This window comes from Saimiri boliviensis, chromosome 1, assembly GCF_048565385.1.
Source record: "Saimiri boliviensis isolate mSaiBol1 chromosome 1, mSaiBol1.pri, whole genome shotgun sequence".
Taxonomy (NCBI): domain Eukaryota; kingdom Metazoa; phylum Chordata; class Mammalia; order Primates; family Cebidae; genus Saimiri; species Saimiri boliviensis.
Genome location: NC_133449.1, coordinates 164,570,563 through 164,591,511, shown reverse-complemented (window position 1 = coordinate 164,591,511; position 20,949 = coordinate 164,570,563). Strand labels below are relative to the sequence as shown.

Below are 20,949 nucleotides of genomic sequence, written 5' to 3'. Positions count from 1 at the left end.
AGATCCCCTGGGAGGTCCCGGCAGGAGCTCTGTGAGAGATCACACTGCTGCACGCAGGGAGTATGGGATGGCGAAGAGGAGCGGGGGCAGAGTGGCAGGCTCTGGCTGCAAAGGGGATCCTGCTGAGGCTGCCGAGGCCAAAGTATATCATAAAACTCATCAGAACCGATGACATACTGAGAGAAACCCAGGGAGAGGGCACCCTGAGGCACCCTGGGACCTGGCCTGCCAGTTTCACTGTGCAGAGTGTGCTGAATGTGTTTGCAGGTGGGGAGCAAGGAATGGCATCAGCCTAGTGGGCTTTATGAAGGACCGATTTTTCCCAGGACCCTGGGTCAGTGTTATAATATGGAGATCTCTGATCCAGAAGCTCCACAGGCTAGGTCATCATCAGACTTTATTATACTGTAACAGTTACAATCTCCACCTTTCATCTTATAAATTCAAGTCAGGACTGGCTGGGCACGGTGGCCCACACCTGTACAACCCCAACACTTTGGGAGGCCAAGGTAGGTGGATTGCTTGAGCCCAGGAATTAAGAGACCAGCCTGGACAACAAAGTGAGACCCCGTCTCAGAAATTAATTAATAAATTAATGCAAGTCAGGCATAGGGTGTTTGGGGGGATGAGAGCTGACTGCACCCACTTTCAAGTGGAGAAACCAGCACAGAGGAGTTCTGAGGCGTGACGGAGAAGGCAGCCAAGATCCCTGTGGGACCCACTTCAGGCTCAGAGAGGCTGGGGAGCTGAAATGACCTTTATGTGTCAAATAAAAAAGATCATTTGGGTCTCATAGAAGAAATTTTTCTTTGCATAACTCTACAACGAGTGATAAAAATATAGATCTTTTCCCGGACTACTTTAGAAGAATTGTTACAACAGACATTCTACTATCATAAAATGTTTATGGATACATTCTTCTCATGTTTATTTGTGACACAGATTCTAAAAGCCTGGGAACATAAGCCTCTGGAACAGTCTGAGAGCCACCACATTTTGAGGAAAAAGACCTGACAATCAATCCACATTTTCCATAATGCTGGCTTCACAGCACACTCTTGGGCACTACTCCGGACCCTCCATCTGCTTCGCAGCCTGTCACTCTCTGACAGGGGAGAGGGTCCTACCTTTCTATGCACTAGAATTCAGTTCTACAATGACAGTATGGTTTAAACTGCCATTCACCAGAGTGACAGTGGCAGGAAATTGCAATGTCCAGGGTTAGCTCAAGGTATTACCAGCATTGGCAGGTCTGAGGCAAGCTGGGTAAGACCAAGTGCCAGATCACCTTATGTCTCAGTTTCCCAGCATTCCATCATCCATTGACAAAAATGTTCGCTGACCCCTCCCCCCAACTACAGCTGGACACTTTCTGAGTACTGAGGACAGTGGTGAAGGAGGTGAGAAGGCCCTGTCAGCATGGAGCTCACACTTCTGAGAGAAAAGAGGCAAAAAGATAAACAAATAGGCAAACAAATCATTATAGATTAAGTGCTGGGAGCTAAAGAAGTAAGACACGGTACAGAAATGTCATGAGGGAGAGCCTCCTTCAGACAGGTAGTCAAAGAAGGCCTCATGGAGCACGTGCTGACTGAGTCTAAAGCCTGAATGAAAAAATAAGGAGGAGCAGCCAGGCACAGAGAGAGGGGAAGGCATTCCAGGAAAGAGCTCAGCCAGTGCACCCAGGCAGAGTGCAGTGAGCGAAGAGAGAGCCAGCCTCGGTGGGAGGAACCAGATTACCCCAGGCCTCGAGGACCTGCACTAGGTAATTATGTTCTTTGTCAGCCACGGGGAAAGCCACTGACAAAGAGGGGCAGGATCTGATTTCTGTTTTTCAAGGGTTTTTCTGAGAGTGAATTGTGGGGCTCCAGCCTATTGCAGTTGAGGTAGATTGTTTAAAAACAAATACTAGAAGTAAAATGAGTAACATTAATTGAGCAAGTAGTATGTGCCAGGCAATAATTTATGCATTTCACATGCATTCTATTAACTCATCCAATCCTCACAATAACTCTATGAAGTGGAGATTAGTTTTCCTGTCTTACAGCCAGGAACAAAGCAGCACAGGGAGACTAGGCTCTTTGGCCAAAAAAATATGCTTAAACCCAGGTTTGCCGGGATTCAGAACCTGCACCTCGGTTGTTTCATCGTCACCTGGACTCAATACTAGAATCAGGGAACAGGAAGTCAAAATATGCATCAGGGACTTATTCATTCATTCATTCAGCAGACTGAATTTCTTGAATGGCATCCGTGTGGCGGGCTCTCATGAGGTTTACAGTTTCAAAGTGAAATAAACACAGCTTCTTCCCTCAAAGAGTTCCCAGGCTGCAAGGGGTACAGTGGAACCCCTCAGTATAAATAAATCTAGGCTGCACAAGCTTTATGCATCCTAATTCTTTGGCATCAGCTCTGTGACCCCAGACTCTTCTCTTTCTAGACTGTTCAAATCAAACTCCTTGGTTAGGACCCAAGGTAGAACTCAGAGGTGATTCAGAGGGCAGAACTTTGCAGGGCCAAGGAAGGGATGAGTTCAGACTTTCTCAGGCGTTTAACCATCCTCAAACCTGGTCCAACTGCTTTCAGTCTCTGGATCTGGGCATTAAAGAAACACAGCCTCTGAGAAGATCTTTATCCATTCCAAACACCTTACTCCATCAGCCCAGCTTGGATGGCAGGTAAGCATTATTCCCCTTCAGCAGAACTCTAGCAGAGTGCCAGCTATTGTCTGCCAAGCCTTGGAAACAGCCTTTTTCAATTAAAGGCTGATCCTCCCGCTTAATTTTAGCCTGCTATGTGCTGATTTGAGTAGGTAAGTGAACTGAACTATTCAGTGGTAGGGGTAGAGTCCTGGCAGTGGGGGAAGGAGATGTCGCCTTCTGAAGAAGCAGCAATTTTGCTGTCGCCCTGAATCCTCTCTGTGTTGATCAGTTTATTCTCTAAGGCTCGTATACAATGGCCTCTTCAGGCAACCTGTTATTAAAGTCCTGTTATCCAGGCGAGACAGACCTGGGGAACTGATTACCTCGTCCCTGCTTTCTGCATGACAAATCAGCCCCAACCTTCCCACACCCCCCACAGAATTGTGGCCTATTCAGTGTCACTCATGGGCTCTTTTCCTCCTTTACTTCATTAGGAGTGCTTCTTATGCTAGGGTGGCCTATTGACTAACTTCAGTCCCTTCCACTGCAGGCCCAGAGTCAAATATGAAAAGACAGCATGGGCTGGAATAATCAGAAAGTGTATTAGCATAAAATCAAGGGTCTGTGATGATCTTTGCAGATGAGAAGAAAAACGAGGCTTGTTCAGAAAACAAGCAGCTGAATTATTGACTCCATTCAGCCCTGTGTGGAAGCACCTGAGGGGCTGAGGGGCTGTATGTATGCTGGGAAGGGCAGAGGCAATCAGAGCCTCCCTGCTTACAGTCTCGTAGCATTCTCTTACCTTACTGGGCTTGCTTTTAGACTGGGACCTCCCAAAGGATGGAAACACGTTTGATGTGGGCACCTGTGTATCCTCATCACCTGGTATGGTGCCTGGCACATGGTTCAATAAATAAATATATGAATCAAAATAATAACTGCTATTTATTGGACTTTATATTTCACATAGGTTGCTCATTTAATCTTCACGGCAACTGAACAACGGAAGCATCACTATGCCAATTTCACAGTTGGGGAAACTCAGACTCAAACAGACTTTGTCCCATGCCCAAGCCCGTACAGCCACTACCAGGTGTGCCTGAGATTTGAACCCAGGCTTGCACCCTGGATCTTCTCACTCCTCCAGCTCTCTCTGTGACATCTCCTGTGATTGACACAGTTGAAGGAATCTGTGGCAAACCCTATAGCTAGCTAGGGTCGGTGGGAAGAGGATATAGAGCCAGTAGATGCCATTCCTGTCAGTAAAGAACCTCATATCTAGTCTTAAGACCAGCCAGTGGTCAGAATCCCACAGAATCCCAGCACTTTGAGAGAGGGAGGCAGGTGGATCATGAGGTCAAGAGATGGAAACCATCCTGACCAACATGGTGAAACCCCGTCTCTACTAAAAAATATATATACAAAAATTAGCTGGGTGTGGCGGCGCGCCTATGGTCCCAGCTACTCAGGAGGCTGAGGCAAGAGAATCATTTGAACCCGGGAGGTGGAGGTGGCAGTGAGCCGAGATTGCACCACTGCACTCCAGCTTGGCAAAAGAGTGAGACTCTGTCTCAGAAAAAAAAAAAAAAAAGACCAGTAGTTCACAGTGGGGCTTTCTGTGAGACAAGTAGCTTCATGGCAAATAGCAACTAGGCCAGTTCCAAGATATTTTCTTCCTGAAAGCCAGCCCCGTTTCTTCCCAGTGACTGGCTTTCTACCCCATGCCCTAGGTTCCAGAGCTCATGAAAATTGTGGATGATGATTAATACATAACTCAGACACTATCATAACTTCATGGGGCATTCAGGCCAGCTCCAATATCTGAGCCATTGGGATAAGTGATATACTATTGATTCATTCCAATGTGAGCCTTCTCTCTGAGAATATATTCTATGGGTGCCCAAGATCAAGGCAACACAAGTCTTTTCCCACTCAGGGCAGTGAGGTCAAGTTTCATTTACTTCCTGCCATATGTTAAGTTGGAAGACGACACTAGCATGGCATCTTAAGTTCATTGCAGAGCTCTAACCACCATAAAAAGCAACAAGTTTTCACTGAAGTTTTTTTCCTACCAGGATGTCTGTCATTTTCATATTGATTTATCAGCTCTTTGTGTAAGGAAATCATCCATTGTTTGTCTTATACTTGCAAATATAAGTTCTTTTCTCGGTCTTTTGCCTTACGTTTTTACTTATTACATTTTTCATGTGTACAAGTAAAGTTTTGTGTGGTCAAATCTCTCAATCTCTGTAGTTTTTGAAAGTTCCCCCAGCCCAGAAGTATATAATAAATTATCACCAATACTCTATTCTAGTGTTTTTACCATGTAATTTTTTTTAACGTTTAACTTTTCCATTTCATTCATAAGTTATTTAGTTATATGGTTTGCACTATGAATAAAATATTGTATTGCTTACAGTTTAGCCTAGATAAGTAGACATTATTCAGCCTATAAGGTGCCCTCTAACAACACCAAAAAAAAAAAAACAAACAAACAAAACAAAACCAGCAACAGAATTATTCTATTCAGTTAGTCCACTTGTCTTCATGACAAGAACATGTGGGTACAAATGAAACACCCAGGAGCCCCAGATGGTGAATCTCGCCATGTTAAGTGAGTCAAGCCAATAGCCCCACCTTTCTTTAAAGGAGGATTTTATTACCCCATTCATTTTGCCCCATGAAAAGAGAAAGCAAGGGCCATAGCCATTTTCCCTTAAGAGCTTAGAAGAGATCTTAGAAACTCATAGTTTAGGGCTGGGCGTGGTGGCTCACACCTGTAATCCCAGCATTTTGGGAAGCTGAGGTGGGCAAATCACAAGGTCAGGAGTTCAAGACCAGCCTGACCAACCTGGAGAGAGCCCCCATGTCTACTAAAAATACAAAAATTAACTGGGTGTGGTGGCACATGCCTATAATCATAGCGAGGCAGGAGAATAGCTTAAACCCGGGAGGCGGAGGTTGCAGTGAGCTGAGATTGTGCCACGGCACTCCAGCCAGGGCGACAAAAGCAAAACTCCGTCTCGGGGGAGAAAAAAAAGAAAAGAAAAGAAATGCAGAGTTTGGCTAAGACCCAGTCCTGCCCAGACAGACTCTAGCAGTCCCAGTGAGTTTGGGACTCTTGTAGAGCCTCCTGGAGAAATGGCCAAATCCAAGTCCAGGGGTTACTCCTGAAACTACAGAATAGAAATAAAACAGATGTGCAGTACCGAAGACTGCCTGGAAGACAGACCACAAATTGAACAGGTCAGCATTCCAGCCTAGGTTAATTGTCCTGAGCTTCAGGGGTCAGGTAAAGGTAAAGCCTCAAGATTTGTAAATATTACCTTGCTGGAACACATACTGCTTAATGGGCCGGGCCTGTTTCATCAGATTATTGACATAGAATATCTCAGAGAAGGCACCAAGGATAAATCAGGGCTCAGTGGCAAAATGTATGGCAAGAAGCAAATGAGAAAAATATGCAAGCTGAATGGAAGCCCATTTTCCCTAATTGAAATTCAGAAGGTTTTCCCTGGATGTGTTCTGTAAGTGCTCACTACATTTGTGTCAGCCAAAGGTTTCTGGGTTGTTCCAAGGTAAGGAAGGGAAGATGAATTTGGGTAAAACCTCTCTCTATGGCAAGTATGGTCCATTCCTGAGGTGGTCCATGGCGAGTGTATAATCCTAGATGGGCCCTTGTCCTCCAAGCCTCCCCCTCAGACACTGTATCCTCCAGTTCTCACCTGGTCCTGCCAGGAAGAGAGCAACTGTCAGGTCATGGCCTACTGTCTCCTTCCAGTCTGGAATTTAGGGTTCATCTGGTGGTTTTAGAATGTCTCTGCTACTGTTCCCTTCCACTAGTGTGATAACTGAAAGATTGCTTCATAATGGGACACAATACCACAGTGAATCATGACACAGGGTGGATGACATCTTTTTCACACAGAATGCTGCATCTCGCATGAGGAAACACTTCTCCCCTTTCCCAGAACAGCACCAGGAGCTGGAGCTCTACAATAATGGCTTAATACCCTACTGTTGCTTCTAAACCCCCAACTATATTCTTTCTCACCAATGCCAAAAGGAATTAAATGTTTCAAACTCACAGTTTAAAAAGAAACCAAAAACAAACACTGACAATACAATCCCACTCCAAATATCAGTTTTTCAGACTCTGAAGAGTGTGCATAGAGAAGGAGCCAAACAGCTGGCTAGACACACACACACACACACACACACACACACACGTACACGCACACACACATACACCCCACACACTATCACACTTGGGAGAGCTGTAAATTCATGCGAGTCAAGAGTTGGATTTTTAGCCCAAGTGACAAGTACCAGTATTTTTGTACGTCTTGTCAAATAAATACCAATCCTTGAGAAATGCTGATATTTTTAAAGATCTAGCTAATCCTGGCCATTTGTGGGTGAGTGTTGAAAACCTGAAATGTTAAAGAGGAAAAAAAAACTGCTTTCTCAGTTTTGGTACCAAAAATCTGGATGAAAACTAAAAGAACTGCACTTAACCATTCAGATGTTACCAGATACACTTGCATGGTCTAAACCTCCCAACCAAAATCCAGTTTTCTTATTGGATTTTAGTCATCAACCTGATACAGGGTCATGGCCGTAAAGTATGGACTATGAAATGCACGTGGGTCTTATTGGTAATACCACTGTATTTCAGTTACTTCAAAGTCTCCAAAGAGCCAAAGAGCAGTGTCCTAAAAGCCAAATCTAACCTGAACTGCCCTCAAGGCATGTGCCGCATCTAACCTAAGTGAGCCGTAAGGTGAGGTTTGGGCAGTCACCTGGTGAGTTTGAACCATGTAGACACACCAAAATCCCCACTCTCATTCTCGATAATTCAGCCCCAGTTTAGAAAACTTAATACAAGTGGCTAGCCTCAGCTCTGTAACATGGAGGTAATATGACAGCCCACCACAGGGCTGGTCATGAGGCTTAAATGAGCTACTCTGTGTCAAGTGCCCAGAAGCATCAGGCTCCAGGGATGCTGACCTCCTGTGTAGACACTGCCCACTTCTCAGGTATCTGCCATTGCTCCCCTTCACGTGGACTGTGGAGTCTGAGAAGAAATAGTTAAGACTTAATGGAAGGAAGAGTGCACTTTCTGGGGCCCATAATGTACAAGAACAAACATTTGCCCAGGTATTTAATTTTAAATGTTTAAGTTAATTACAGTAAGAGAAAAGTGATACCACAGCTAGGAATCCTGATACATGGATTGAATTAAAAAGAGTCTGCCGTTTTCAATATTCTTTCAAAGTCTTCTTAGAAATCTGAATACTGCATTGTCTCAGAATACGGTCACCACCAACCAGCCCAACCCCACTCCAGGGTAACAACTGGGCACTCCAGGGTAAAGCCTGACCAATGGCAACTTTCATTTTAAAAGTTCAAGCTGGCCAGATACGATGACTTACATCTCTCATCCCAGCACACTGAGAGGCTGAGGTGGGAAGATATCTTGAGCCCAGGAGTTCAACACCAGCCAGAGCAACATAATGGGATCCCATCTCTACAAAAAAATAAAACAATTAGCCAGGTACGGTGGTGCACAGCTGTAGTTCCAGCTACTCAGGAGGCTGAGGCAGGAGAATTGCTTGAGTCCAGGAGGTCAAAGCTGCAGTGAGCCATGATTGAGCCACTGCACTTCAGCCTGGGCTACAGAGTAAGATTCTGTCTCAAAATAAATGAATAAATAAATACATAAATAAAAGTTCAAGCTGGTGCAAACTTCGTGAAAGGACTGTCTGTTTCTTTGTAGAGTTGAAGAAAGTTTTAAAACTTTATTTTGGTCCATATTCGGCTTATCTGAAGTCATCTCGGTGGTGCTGAAATACGACCACAAATTCATTGAGAACATCGGCTACGTTCTCTACGGCGTGTATAACGTCACCATGGTGGTAGTGCTGCTCAACATGCTTATAGCCATGATCAACAACTCCTATCAGGAAATTGAGGTAAGGCCGGGTCGCTGAAAATGCTCGCTCTCCCTCATCTAATTTACACTGCTGTTTTCTACAATGAGGTGAATGACTTCCCAACGAGGGAAGCCTATGTGCTGTTAAATGTGTAGCCAGAATGACAAACAACAGAAATGCATCCTGGATTGCTTCTGGAAATACTTGTGGTCAGTCTGCCCCATGGTGTTGCTGGTACCACTATGAGGCCCAGTGAGAGCAGAAAGAACTGAGGTCATGACTCTTTTCTCTTTTATACCTGTCTTCTCAGGACATCGTGAAGATGACCCACGGCAATCAATCAGAATGACTGTCTTTCAGCCCCCAGCACTGCCTTTTGCCTCTCACGTGCTATTTATTAAGTACCTACTATATGCCAAACCCTCACTAGGCACTGGTGATACCAAGATGACTAAGACACAGTTTCTGCCCTAGAGAAACTCATAATCCAGTGAGAAAATCAAACAGGGCAATCAACAAATTCCAGTGCCCTGGGGCCAGTGCAGCCAGGTTTCAGGCAGCGGGGTGGGGGGGGGGGGGTGATGTGGGGACAGAGACAAGAGACTGACTATGAGGGAAGTTGCCAGAGGCGATGCTGGAAGGCCATTTAAAATGAGAACAATTTTGCCTGACAGATAAAGGAGTTGAGAAAATGTATCAGAGGGCAATTTATCAAAATCTAAAAGGCATGACCCATAAGCTATTGATTGCAGCCTTGTTTAGAACAGCAAGAAATTAAATAGGAATCTAATTAAATAGACTATGATGCATCTGGAAAATGGGATGCTATGCAATTCTATTTTAAGAAGGACAAAGATGTTCTCTATATGCTGATGGGGAAAGCCCTTCAAGTTACAATGATAGGAGAAAAAACTCAAGTTGCAGAACAATATATATAGTGGGCTCTCTCTGAAAGGGAATGAGATTCATTTGTGGTTGTATAAGCATATGAAAAGAACAAGCCTCTGAAAAGTTCCACAAGAAAGACACCACAGGGGTGCCTGTTGAGAGGGGGTTGGGGGGATGGTGGGTGGAATTCCTTTCTCTTTATACTTTTTAGCCTTTATAAATCATGTTGTTTTACCTATTATAAGATTAAATAAACAAGCTTAAGTTAAAATAAAAAGCACTGACCTATTGAATCCACAATTCCAATTCTGGGAATAGATCCATATGTAAATATGATTTTACATAGATGTTCGTTAAAGGAAAAACCTGGAAATAGTCCATTGTTATGAGAATGTTCAAATAAACTGTAATATAGTTACACTTCTAAATAAGGCGTAGGATACTGTACATAGACCATGAGGAAGACCGTTTTGTACTGACATGGAAAAAATCCCTAACACATTATTAAGTGAAAAAACGCAAGTTGTAGAAAAATACATATAGGGGAATCTCACCTACATAACAATACAAAAGCAAATGTATAGAAAGGAACTCCAAGGAGGCTACAGTGCTCTTGACCCATGGGGAGTGAAAGGAGATAGAAGATCTGAAATGGGACTTTCACATTTCCTGGTGCACCTCTGTCCTTAAATTATAAGAAACAATTGTTTACGTACTTCTTATGTAAAAAAAAGCAAAGATCCCTGTGTATTAGCTTGCTAGGGCTTTCCTAAAAAATACCACAGACTGTGTGGCTTAAACCTCAGAAATTTCTTCCCTCATAGTTCTAGAGGCCACAAATCCAAGATTATCCAAGAAGCCAATCCAAGCAGGGTCAGCTTCTTCTGAGCCTCTCTGCTTGGCTTGCAGACATCCACCTTCTTGCTGTGTCCTCATACAGCCTTGCCATCAGTCCAACAAGATCGGGGCCCCACCCTCGTGACTTCATTTGATCTCAATCAGCCTTTAAAGGCTCCGTCTGCAAATACAGTCACCTTCTATGTTAGTTTTCTATACAGAGTATTCTATACAGTAGAAAGCACATATGCCAAGGCAGGGAGGGGTGAAGCAGTGTGGTATGCTCAGCACTGCAGGAGCTTAGATTGAGGGAGATAAAAAGGCAAGAGATGAGAGGAAGAGGTGAGCCTGGCAGTGAAGCCTCAGCTGTTGCCCCCCAGGAAAATATAGCACATCTTGGAGGGACAAACAACACATATATTTTTAAAGCATTTTACATATTTAATCACCAGTGTGGATAATGAGCTGTTGTCCACTAGTCCTTCCTGGCCTTCTGGGCCTCAGTTTCCCCATGTGTAAGAGAAAACCACATGGTGCCTAGAAAAGCTGTAGGTCTCTGCACCACTCCCCGGGCAGCCTGCCGTATCCTAACCGGCATGTAATGCTTTGGTTGAAATGCCGGTAACATGGAAAGCCTTGCAGTTGGCTGTGAGGGATAACTGCTAGCTGAGGGCAGGAGCAGGCAAGCCCGCAGCACATGATTTCAAGTAATCCCACCACGGAAAGGGGCCCCGACATGTAGAGAATGTATTACAGCCCCACACCTCCCCTCTGGGCTCTGGACTTCTGGGGCGGGTGCTGGCACATGTTCCCACCTGTCTCACTGGGCCATGGTAGGTACCACTGGCAAATGCATTCATATCACATGTAGTTTTGATGATGCAAATATTTGTAAACCCGTCCATGAGAACACTGATCTATTGGATCAGTAGATCTTGAGCCCTTGCTGTCCAAATTCACAACTCACCTGTGCCTGCCTCTCCCCATTTAACCTCCCTACCCCCCTCCCACTGCCTCTGCAGGCAGCACAGGCTTCTCCAGCCGACAGCTCTGCCCTGCGCCTTTGCTCATCCCGCCTCCCCAGCAGCCACCACTGCACGACGGCACCCTCCCCGCCCGCGTCTTCACCCCTCCCTTGCTACCTAATCCTTCCTGTCAGCATTTAAATAAGTCTCTTGATCCTAAAAAAAAAAAAAAAAAAAAAAAAAAAGGTAACTATAAAAAGTCCTCCCTCTATCTTACTTTCCAGCTCCCAAACTTTCTCCCCTGCTCCTTACTGCAAGAGTTATTTACACTTCTCACTGCCTCTTCCACAAGTTAACTCTTACGAATTCTTTACCCCCCATCCCACCCACTCTTGACCTTGTTGAGAACTGCTCACTCCTCAGATCTGAGGTCAAACACCAGCCAGCCTTCCCTGACCCGCAGACTGGGTCAGTGGCCTCAGCACCTAGATCCTCCTCCAGCTCTGAGTACAACAGCAGGTAAAAGACTAATTGACTAGCTGCTGAACATACATCACTGGCCACTGTGTGTTCCACCCAGGCACGGATCATCATGCCCAGGGCCTCCCTAGCACATGCCAGGTGCATACTAGGTGCTCCATCAATGTTTGCTAGGTGGCTGAAGGTTGACTGCTAGGCCTATGCTAGGCTATGGAGGTGAAAACAACATTTACTGAGGGCTTACTAACTGTCTGGCACTATTCAATGTCATCTATGCATTAACTCCTTTAATTCTCACAGCCTGTTTAATAGGTATTATTATGCTCTTGTTACAGATGAGGAAACTGAGGCCCAGAGTGGTCAGTCACCTGCCATGATTGCATAGCTAGTAAGGAGCAGAACCAGGGTTTAAACCCATGCAGACTGCAGAACCAGTGCACTTTGCACTATCCACACTTCCTTTCAGGCCAGGTGTCTATGTTACACCTCTCCCGTACAGCGAGAACAGGAGTGAGCCCTGCCCTCATAAAGCTTCCAATCTAAAAGATCCTTATAGGATGTCCCCAAGTAGACCAGGCCCAGTGTTGATCCTCAACAAAAGCAAAGTGGTCAAGCCTACTGATTATAACCCTGTACACTTGTGGTACATCCCAGCAGCCTCTCCTGGGCCCTTGCTGGGTTCACAGCTCCTCAGAGTGTAGCCTCTGCCTGTGGAAAGAGGAACCCACTGCTCAGGGAGCACACATGCACTACCGACCTCAAGGCTATGTGAGGGAAGCAGTTTTATCTCCATAAGCTCAAGAACCTCACCTAAAGTTACACAGCTAATAAGGGGGTTTTGAGTCCAGGTCCATCTGATTACAAACCCCATGCCCTTTCCTGGTCTCCAACTGTCCTCCTAGGACAGAGGTCCAAGGAACCTGTCTAGATAAAATATACCTGCTACGCTCAGGGGCCCACTCAGCATTCTAGCATAGTTACAAGGTCAGAAGGAATAGAACCCGGGTTTATGTCTAATCCTACTACCCCTGAAGAGAACATAGCCATATTACCTCCTAGAATCTATACTCAGGCTTTGCTCCCCTTGAATTACATATGCTAGATCTGTAAACATCCTCCCTGGCAGGATTCTGAGCAGTAAGAAATGCACTGTCTAATAAATTCACTGTGTTGTTCAATGTGGTAGCCATTAACTGCATATGCCAATCAAGCACTTCAAATGTGGCTGGTCCAAACAGATGGGCTGTAAGGATAAAATTCACACTGGAGTTTGAATACTTAGTATGGAAACAATACAGTGAGCTACCTTAATATTGTTTTATAAGGCTTACATATTGAAATGATATTTTTGATCTGCTGCATTAAATATACTACTGAAATTTATTTCATCTGTTCAATTCTACTTTTTAGAATGAGGGGCTAGTAGAAAATTGAAACTTATCTATTTGGCTCATCTTTTTGGCTCACAATATATTTCTAGTGAGCAGCACTTCTTTAGAGATTAACAAATACAATAGCGCTGTGGTGGCTGGTGCCTCCGCTAGCAGAGCTATAAAAATTAATGAATAACAAGATTAAGTGACAGTGAGAAAAGTTCTTTGGTTAGCTGCAAGTAGAGAACACTGGTAAAAAAAAAAAAAAAAAAAAAAAAATACCTAGCGGAGGATAGGGGCAGTTAGTATGAACTGATCGAGGCTTTTCAGCCACGAGTCTGAAGGAGCTAGGTGGAAAGGGTGACCATCATGCATGGTTGTAGCGAGAGTATGCTCCCCTTCCCTGTGCCATCTGTAGAAAAACTGCACTGCGTTCTGCTTAGAAGTCTGCTCTCCAAATGTGTAGGCTGCGTCTCCGCTCCTCAGGATGGAAGGGCTCCGTTGTTCAATCATGGCCTTCGAGGGTGTGTTGTTATCTCCCTTGTTCCACAGGAGGATGCAGATGTGGAATGGAAGTTTGCCCGAGCAAAACTCTGGCTGTCTTACTTTGATGAAGGAAGAACTCTACCTGCTCCTTTTAATCTAGTGCCAAGTCCTAAATCATTTTATTATCTCATAATGAGAATCAAGATGTGCCTCATAAAACTCTGCAAATCTAAGGCCAAAAGCTGTGAAAATGACCTTGAAATGGGCATGCTGAATTCCAAATTCAAGGTAGGTAGCATGTGGTTTATGGGGCTAGAGAAGGCAGCAGGAAGGGGAGGGGGAGTTGAGCGTGTTTGAGTCAGATGGCTGCCCCCACCCCATGCAAGGGGGGCCAGGGGCTGGGAGGGCCGGTACTCTGTAGAGTCTGCCCAGGCACATCTGAAAGTGCAAATGCCAGCAGAGGCTACTGTGATACTTCCCTTTCTCCTTGCAACCCCTTGGAGAAGTGCCCTACTGGAAACTTAGCAAGCTGCCTGGCTGAGCCATGACCCCAGTGAAGGGAACTTAGTGGGCTTGGAACAGCTTTTCTCAGAAAGCATCTGGAAAATGGTCCCTGAGAAGAAGGTTCCCTTCCCACTGTCTGCCTCTCCTGGGGATTCTCAATGTTTACTAGCATGTTAAAACATCTAGGGAACCCTGAAGGAAAGACATCCATCTAACCTTAACTCAGTGCTTTCCAACCAAGTTGACTAAACAACGTTCTGTAACCGTTATTAACATTCTGCAGAGCTAAAGGTCCTAGGAACAATGTTCTAGGAAGCCAAGCAACAGCAGGTAAATCAGCTTTCAGAAGCTGCCTTACTGAGACAGCCCCGTATGTGGATACTGTTCAAGTCCTACGAGATACGTAGGGATGTATGTATGCTTGTGTGTGTGTGTGTTCTTTCTCCCCTAGAAGACTCGCTACCAGGCCGGCATGAGAAATTCTGAAAACCTGACAGCAAATAACACTTTCAGCAAGCCCACCAGATACCAGGTAACCACCCCTTTCCCAAGCATCCAAGCATGGGCAGAAGTGGGCTCCACTAAGACACAGACAGTCCCATGGCTGTGTCATCCCTTCCTTTCTTCCTTTGTTGCACAAATATTTATTGAGTGCTTACTATATGTCAGGCACCACGCTGCTTCCTGGGGATACAGATACAGATATGGTTTCTACCTCAGTGGCACCTCCAGTCTAGTGACAATGGACTGTGAACAGGTAAACACATAGATACATATATGTCCTCAAACTGATAACAGTGACAAGAAGAAAACAGGAGGATTCAAAAACGGGGACAAATAGGGAGCTCCTGCTCAGATATGGTTTTCAGAGAGGACATCTTCAAGGAGAGAACAGTCAGCCAAGACTACTCGGATACAGGAGGCAGCCATGTATGGCCTTCCAGGCAGAGGAAGGGAAGGGTGGCAGGTCCAGGCCCTGTGGAAGCAGAGAGTGGAGGAAGATGAGGTCAGAGGGCCAGACCACTGTCAGGATGTGGATTTCTCCAAGAAGACTCGGGGAGAGGGTAACTTTGCAGAGGAGGGGAGATGATGAAATTGTCTTCGTGCTTTAAGAAAACCACCTAACTGCTGTAATGAGAGGAGACAGGTGAGGAACAAGAGTAAAAGCAAGGAGACCAGTGAGGAGGATGTGACAGTCATTCAAGTACAAGGCATTGCTGCTTGGATTGAGGTGTGAGTAGGGTGATGGAGAAAAACAGACAGATTCAATGCACTTTCTGGATGTATAGCTGCTGGGCACCTATAGGGAGGGCTAGCTGCACCCAGCATGGCCCCAGGTACCTGTCTTAAACAGTCAAGTAGATATAGGTGTCTTCAGACTTGGACTGCAAGCCTGCCAAATCTATTGTCATGAAAATTAGAAAAAGATCTTTTGTGCTTGCAATCCTTGCATTGCTTTTGGAAATTAACACCAGATCTCTGTACCCGTTTGAATCAGCCTGCATGCCAGTGATAAACGATAGCTACGGATGATCAATCATAAAAGTTCAGGCCACTCCTTTCCTGTCTTCTACTTCTTGATGATCAGCAGTTTCACCCAGGCTGATCATTTCTTACCAGATATAAATTTTAAGCTGTCCTGAGCATTCCTCTGGGTGGAGGTGATGTGCCCCTGGTGCCACCTTCCCACAGGGAGCAATTACAGACTTAGGTATTTTAGATACAGGTCTCTAATTGAATCTCTCCAACCATATTTCAGAAGCCAGCTCTGCAGTTAGGAGGATTTAATTGCACAATTAAGAAATGGCTCATCCCTCGAAGAGCTTATAGTTCTGTCAGATGACAGGCAAAAAAATGGCAATGGGCAAATCTTGTGTTTAATGGTGCACAAAATTGGGACTGACTAGTCTGATCTCCTTTGAGCTATTTTACAGACCAAATCCTTTGGTCAATGGAAGGATTTCTATTTCTCAGCTTTTCAAAAAGTGTAGATTATCTGTGTCACAGAAAACGTAGATACCCAATGGGTTAGGGCCAAATCTCTCCTAGGTTTTGAGCCGAATCAGATCTTGAGATAAAGGAAGATCAGTTCATGTTAATGTCCCATCCCAGAATGAATCCTTTCTGAAGGACAGCATTTCCAAAAGCAAGCTCACAGCAGTCCCATCTCTATTTTGCATCCTCGCTGGTTGAGTCCATGCTGCCTTGAATCTCCCCGGGAACTTCCTGCTGTGATTACAGAGATTAGTCATCTATAGCTTCAGGCAACTGATAACCTTGGAAAGCTTTGCTCGTCCTGTAATTTGTGACTCCACAGAGAAAGCCTGAGGCTACTTATTCAAATAGTTGTCACAGAAAAGAAGAAACAAAAACTGAGCCAGTAGGCATTAGAGGAAAGGGGCTGAGGGGAAGCAGTCTTTGCACATTGGCTCCTGGCTCTACCCTGCTAGGCTGCGAGGTATCGAGGTATAGTCCTGAGTCATGATCTGCTCACAATAGAAGTCAACCCTGGGAAGTCACTAAAAGACAGCTGGATGGAGGCTGGACACTAGCTCAGGTGTCATCTCCCATATTCCTTAGAGATGGGCACTGACTTCAACCCCATTTCACAGATGAGGAAACTGAGGCTCAGTGGCCACGGCCACACAAATGACTGAACAGAGATCTCTGACTCGGAAGGCCCCCAGTCTCACCACATCATACTGCCTGGACACCTGCCTATTATGTATCTTCATAGTGTTCCACCAGCACCTTCCTCAGAGCCTGTCTTGCCTGTGTTTGACAGTCACCAGGAAGAGACCTATCTGAGCCTTCCAAGCCCACAGTGAGGGCTTGGAAGGAGGCAAGGAGCAGAAGAAGGCACTGGGGTACTTTTGCTATCACCAGCAGCAAGGACGATTTGAGTGGGGTTCAGACTGGGCCTCCTCTCTTTTCTTGGGCCCACTAGTGACCTTCCAAGTAGCATTGCTTTCCGCCCACAGCAGCTTCCGAAGTGCAGAGAACATGAGCAGCCCAATTCACCCCCTCCTTCTTAGAATCCAGACCCTAGGCAGAGCTGCTCTCGCTGAGCACGTGTTCTGACAGGCTCTCACGTGTTGTGGTTCTGAGAAATCACTTAGTGTTCCCAAGAAGATAGAAGCAGCACCCTTCACACACATTTAGTTATCCAATGTGCAGCCTTTTTGGCTCTTCGTTAGATTTCTCTACTTGTTAGCATTTCAGGTGTTTACTCAGCTGTTTGTCAGTCCTTCTGCTTTTGTGAGGTCTTTGTTGCAAGGGAAGACAGTTCCTTCAGACTTCAGAGGCTTTCTGTGTTTTTCTTTCCTTAGGCTCCAGGGTGTCTGAATAATTTTTCACAAAACCATTTTTTTGCAATGTGTTTTCCAGTTTGGGCTCTGCAGACCTGAGACCAAACAATGAAACAAAAGGATGATACTGGTGAGATGACCAAAGTATGCCTCCTCTCCAAGCTCCCTGTGATCTGTTGCAAGATCCAGCTTGTCCGTTTGCTGGGGTAGGAAGTATACACAGCCATACACTCGCTCTGAGGGGCACATTTCTTCATGGTCAAAGCAAACAAGCCGTATCCCAAATAAACCATAGAATCCAGGCACATCCATCATTCAAATCCACTCCAATCTATATGCTGCCATCTGCTCCCCAAAACCCTTTTCCATCTTCTAAATGGGCTTTACGGAAGACATCAAAGAGGATGAACAACGTGCCAGTGCCTATTTCTTCTATTCTTGTGTCTGATAAACCTGTTTAACGTATGACTTCTCCTGTGATCCATTTTGTTCACTCTCTTCCAAATGTTCCTCGATTTCTGTTTTCCTGGGTGACCATATTGCTTCCCCTCTGGATCCTACCTCACTGGCCATCGTCGGCATACAGTATGTGCTCTCTTCTTTGCCCGTGTCCTCAGCTGCCCTGGCTGTGCAGGGAGAGTTGTGTCTCCCGTAGAAAGATGTCCTGTGTTCCCCTTTACCACCAGCAGCCAGAGGCCATCTGGCCCCTCATAGTCTGGGCTGTGGGAACCGTGTGCCTTCCTCTCCGGATGTAGGGCTCTGCGTGACAACTACTCTTATCCATTGTGTATCTCATCTTCATCCACTTGAGTATTCTTTGCCTGAGTGGGTGGGCTGAATATACTCATCTCCGGTACTCGCTAATGCATGGGGGCAGGGCAGGGAGAGTTACCAGGGACATAGTAAGTTGGAGAAAGCTTATTATCTCCATGAAGAGAAAGAACTCTATGGAAGATAGCAAAGAGGTATCTCAGACTCATCACAACACACACACACACATACACACATTTCCCCCACATAATGAAAGAAGGAAGGCTATGTCCATCTTTTCTGTTAGGTTGGGGCAAATGTAATTGCAATTTTGCCATTTTAATGAAATAGAATAGAAATAGATATTCTCTGTGCTATCCATGCCAAATAGAACTTTTGGCCATTTCTCCAACCATTTCAGACTTTCTGGTGGCAAAACTGGCTTTTGTAGATACCAAGTTGTCTAGCATGCACATACAGAAGGGAAGTTAGGTCCCTATGAGGATATGAAATTGTTTTGGTTTTTGAAACAGAGTCTCGCCCTGTCACCCAGACTGCACTGCAGTGGCACGATCTCAACTCACTGCAACTTCTGCCTCCCAGGTTCAAGCAATTATCCTGCCTCAGCCTCCCAAGTAGCTGGGACTACACGTGTGCATCACCACACCCAGCTAATTTTTGTATTTTTAGTGGACATGGGGTTCCGCTGTGTTACCTAGGCTGGTCTCCAACTTCTGGCCTCAAGTGATCCACCTGTCTCAGCCTTCAAATCCCCAAGTGCTGGGATTATCGGCATGAGCCACTGTGTCCAGCAGGACATGAAGTCTTTAAGAACTGGCAGCGGTCACACTGCTCTCCCTGAAGGTCCCTGTCACTCTTGTAACTGCCCTGGAGGTGAGGAGGAAGGCCAAAGTGTCCCTGCACATCTGCAGTGCGCATCTGATTCTGCTTCCACAGGAAGCCTATATAATCCTAATGCACGCTGAGGGCTTCAAAGTAAACGTTTGCTTTTCTACCCTCTGAGCCCTAGGTCTACAGAAACTTGGATCAGGTTGAGCATGCGAGTGCTCAAGAGTGGGCCATGAGCATTCATGCCAGTGCCAAAGCAGAGACCCCCTTCTTCAAGGGATGACTATTGTATGATGTCACCCAGCCTCTGAAATCTAGTGAGGCTTCCCCCTGCATAAAAAGACTCGGTACCCAGACACGGTCCAAACCCTCTTTGACTAATGGGAGCCAGTTTCCCACATCTCATTCCCTAAACCATCTTGAGCCTTAACTTTGATGCTCAGATGAAGCCCCAGCTTTGGTTTCCATGCTGGTTAAATCTCAGATCTGCCACTTTCCAGCTGTGTGACGTTGGAGAAGTCACATCAGTCTCTGAGCCTCAGCATCCTCATCTGTAAATGGAGATGACAACTCTCATCTCACAGAGTTTCTTGGAGGAGTCGGTGAGATCACTTTTGTGAGAGGCTGGCACGATCCTGGTCTATGGAAGCACCTGGTGCATTCGCTTCTTTGCTGCTTCTTCACCCTTTCATCCTTCCTCCCGAGGGGTGCCTCTGCACTGAACAAGGCTGTGAGCAGGATCTCACCTACCCCAGCCAGTTGGAGTCTGAGGGGCACATTTTCTATTACTAGTAAATATGTGCTGTGGAACGTTCTTAAATACACAGAGTGCACACCAAACCGGGAGGGCTGTAATTCCGGCTACACCTACGAAAGGGTTTTCCTCAACGTCACTTGACTGCCAATCTCTGGCTTATCATTTTACATGAGAAGCAGTAACGTTCTTTAATTGATGGATCCAGAAACTGAAGAGCCCTTAATTCCTGAGGTTTGCCTTGGAAAGTTAACCAACTTCACTAGGTCTTTTTAACTCGTGTCAGCGTGAAAGCTTGCAGTGGAAGAACATTTCTGAATTTCTTATTCAGTAAGAATGACAGATACCTAGGTGTCTCGTTTTGTTCTATTTTCTTTTTCCTGAGAACTAGTTTGGGACAAAGTTTTTGTCTTGTTTTGTTTTTCTAACTCAAAGTGAAAACAGCATTACTGAGTCTCATGGAAAGGGATATAGATAGATAGATAGATAGATAGATAGATAGATAGATAGATATAGATATAGATATAAAGATACAGATATAGTTTTTTTTGTGAGATAGCTTCTTGCTGTGGCACCCAGGCTGAAGAGCAGTGGCATAATTTCAGCTCACTGCCACCTCCACCTCCTGGGTTCAAGTAATTCTCCTGCCTCAGCCTCCCAAGTAGCTGAGTTTACAGGCACATGCCACCACACCTGGCTGATAGTTGTATTTTAGTAGAGATGTGGTTTCTCCATGTTGTCCAGGCTGGTCTTGAACTCCTGACCTCATGTGATCTGCCCACCTCAGCTTCCCAAAGTGCTGGCATTACGGGCATGAGCCACCGCACTTGGTTCAAAAGGGATGTATTTTTATAAAGTAGATAACTTGCTTTATTGACTAGACTAGATAACTTGCTTTATTGACTAGACTATGTCCATGAGAAATTCAGCACTGAGAGTTTAACCACTAGTAGGATAAGACCCAGGCTTCTCTGACGAGGAGCAGCAGGGAGGCAACTTGCCAATTAACTGTTCAGCCTGAAATCAGATCACGACTCAAAGCACAGAGCTAGTTGGCGCATGAGCCCAAGGGCTGAGAAGGGGCAGCGCTAGCCTGAATGTGCTAAACCTGGTGTTATCCTAGAGAGCCTTTCTGGGTTCAGGTGAAGTCTGGAAATCACAGGCCAGGAAGCATCTC

The 20,949-nt window shown here is 45.4% G+C and overlaps 1 protein-coding gene across 2 annotated transcripts in view; it reads left to right on the top strand.

The window, feature by feature from the left end:
• The window catches only part of TRPC7 (transient receptor potential cation channel subfamily C member 7), a 140,869-nt gene that overhangs the window by 115,178 nt on the left and 4,742 nt on the right, over positions 1-20,949 (top strand). The window contains exons 8-11 of one of the 2 annotated variants that reach the window (XM_074390395.1): positions 8,422-8,617; positions 13,674-13,906; positions 14,424-14,441; positions 14,589-14,643. In XM_074390395.1, coding sequence (XP_074246496.1) covers positions 8,422-8,617; positions 13,674-13,906; positions 14,424-14,441; positions 14,589-14,643 — 502 coding nt within the window. Of the gene's footprint in view, positions 1-8,421; positions 8,618-13,673; positions 13,907-14,423; positions 14,442-14,562; positions 14,644-20,949 lie in introns of both variants that reach the window. The other variant, XM_003933961.4, reaches the window with a different exon arrangement.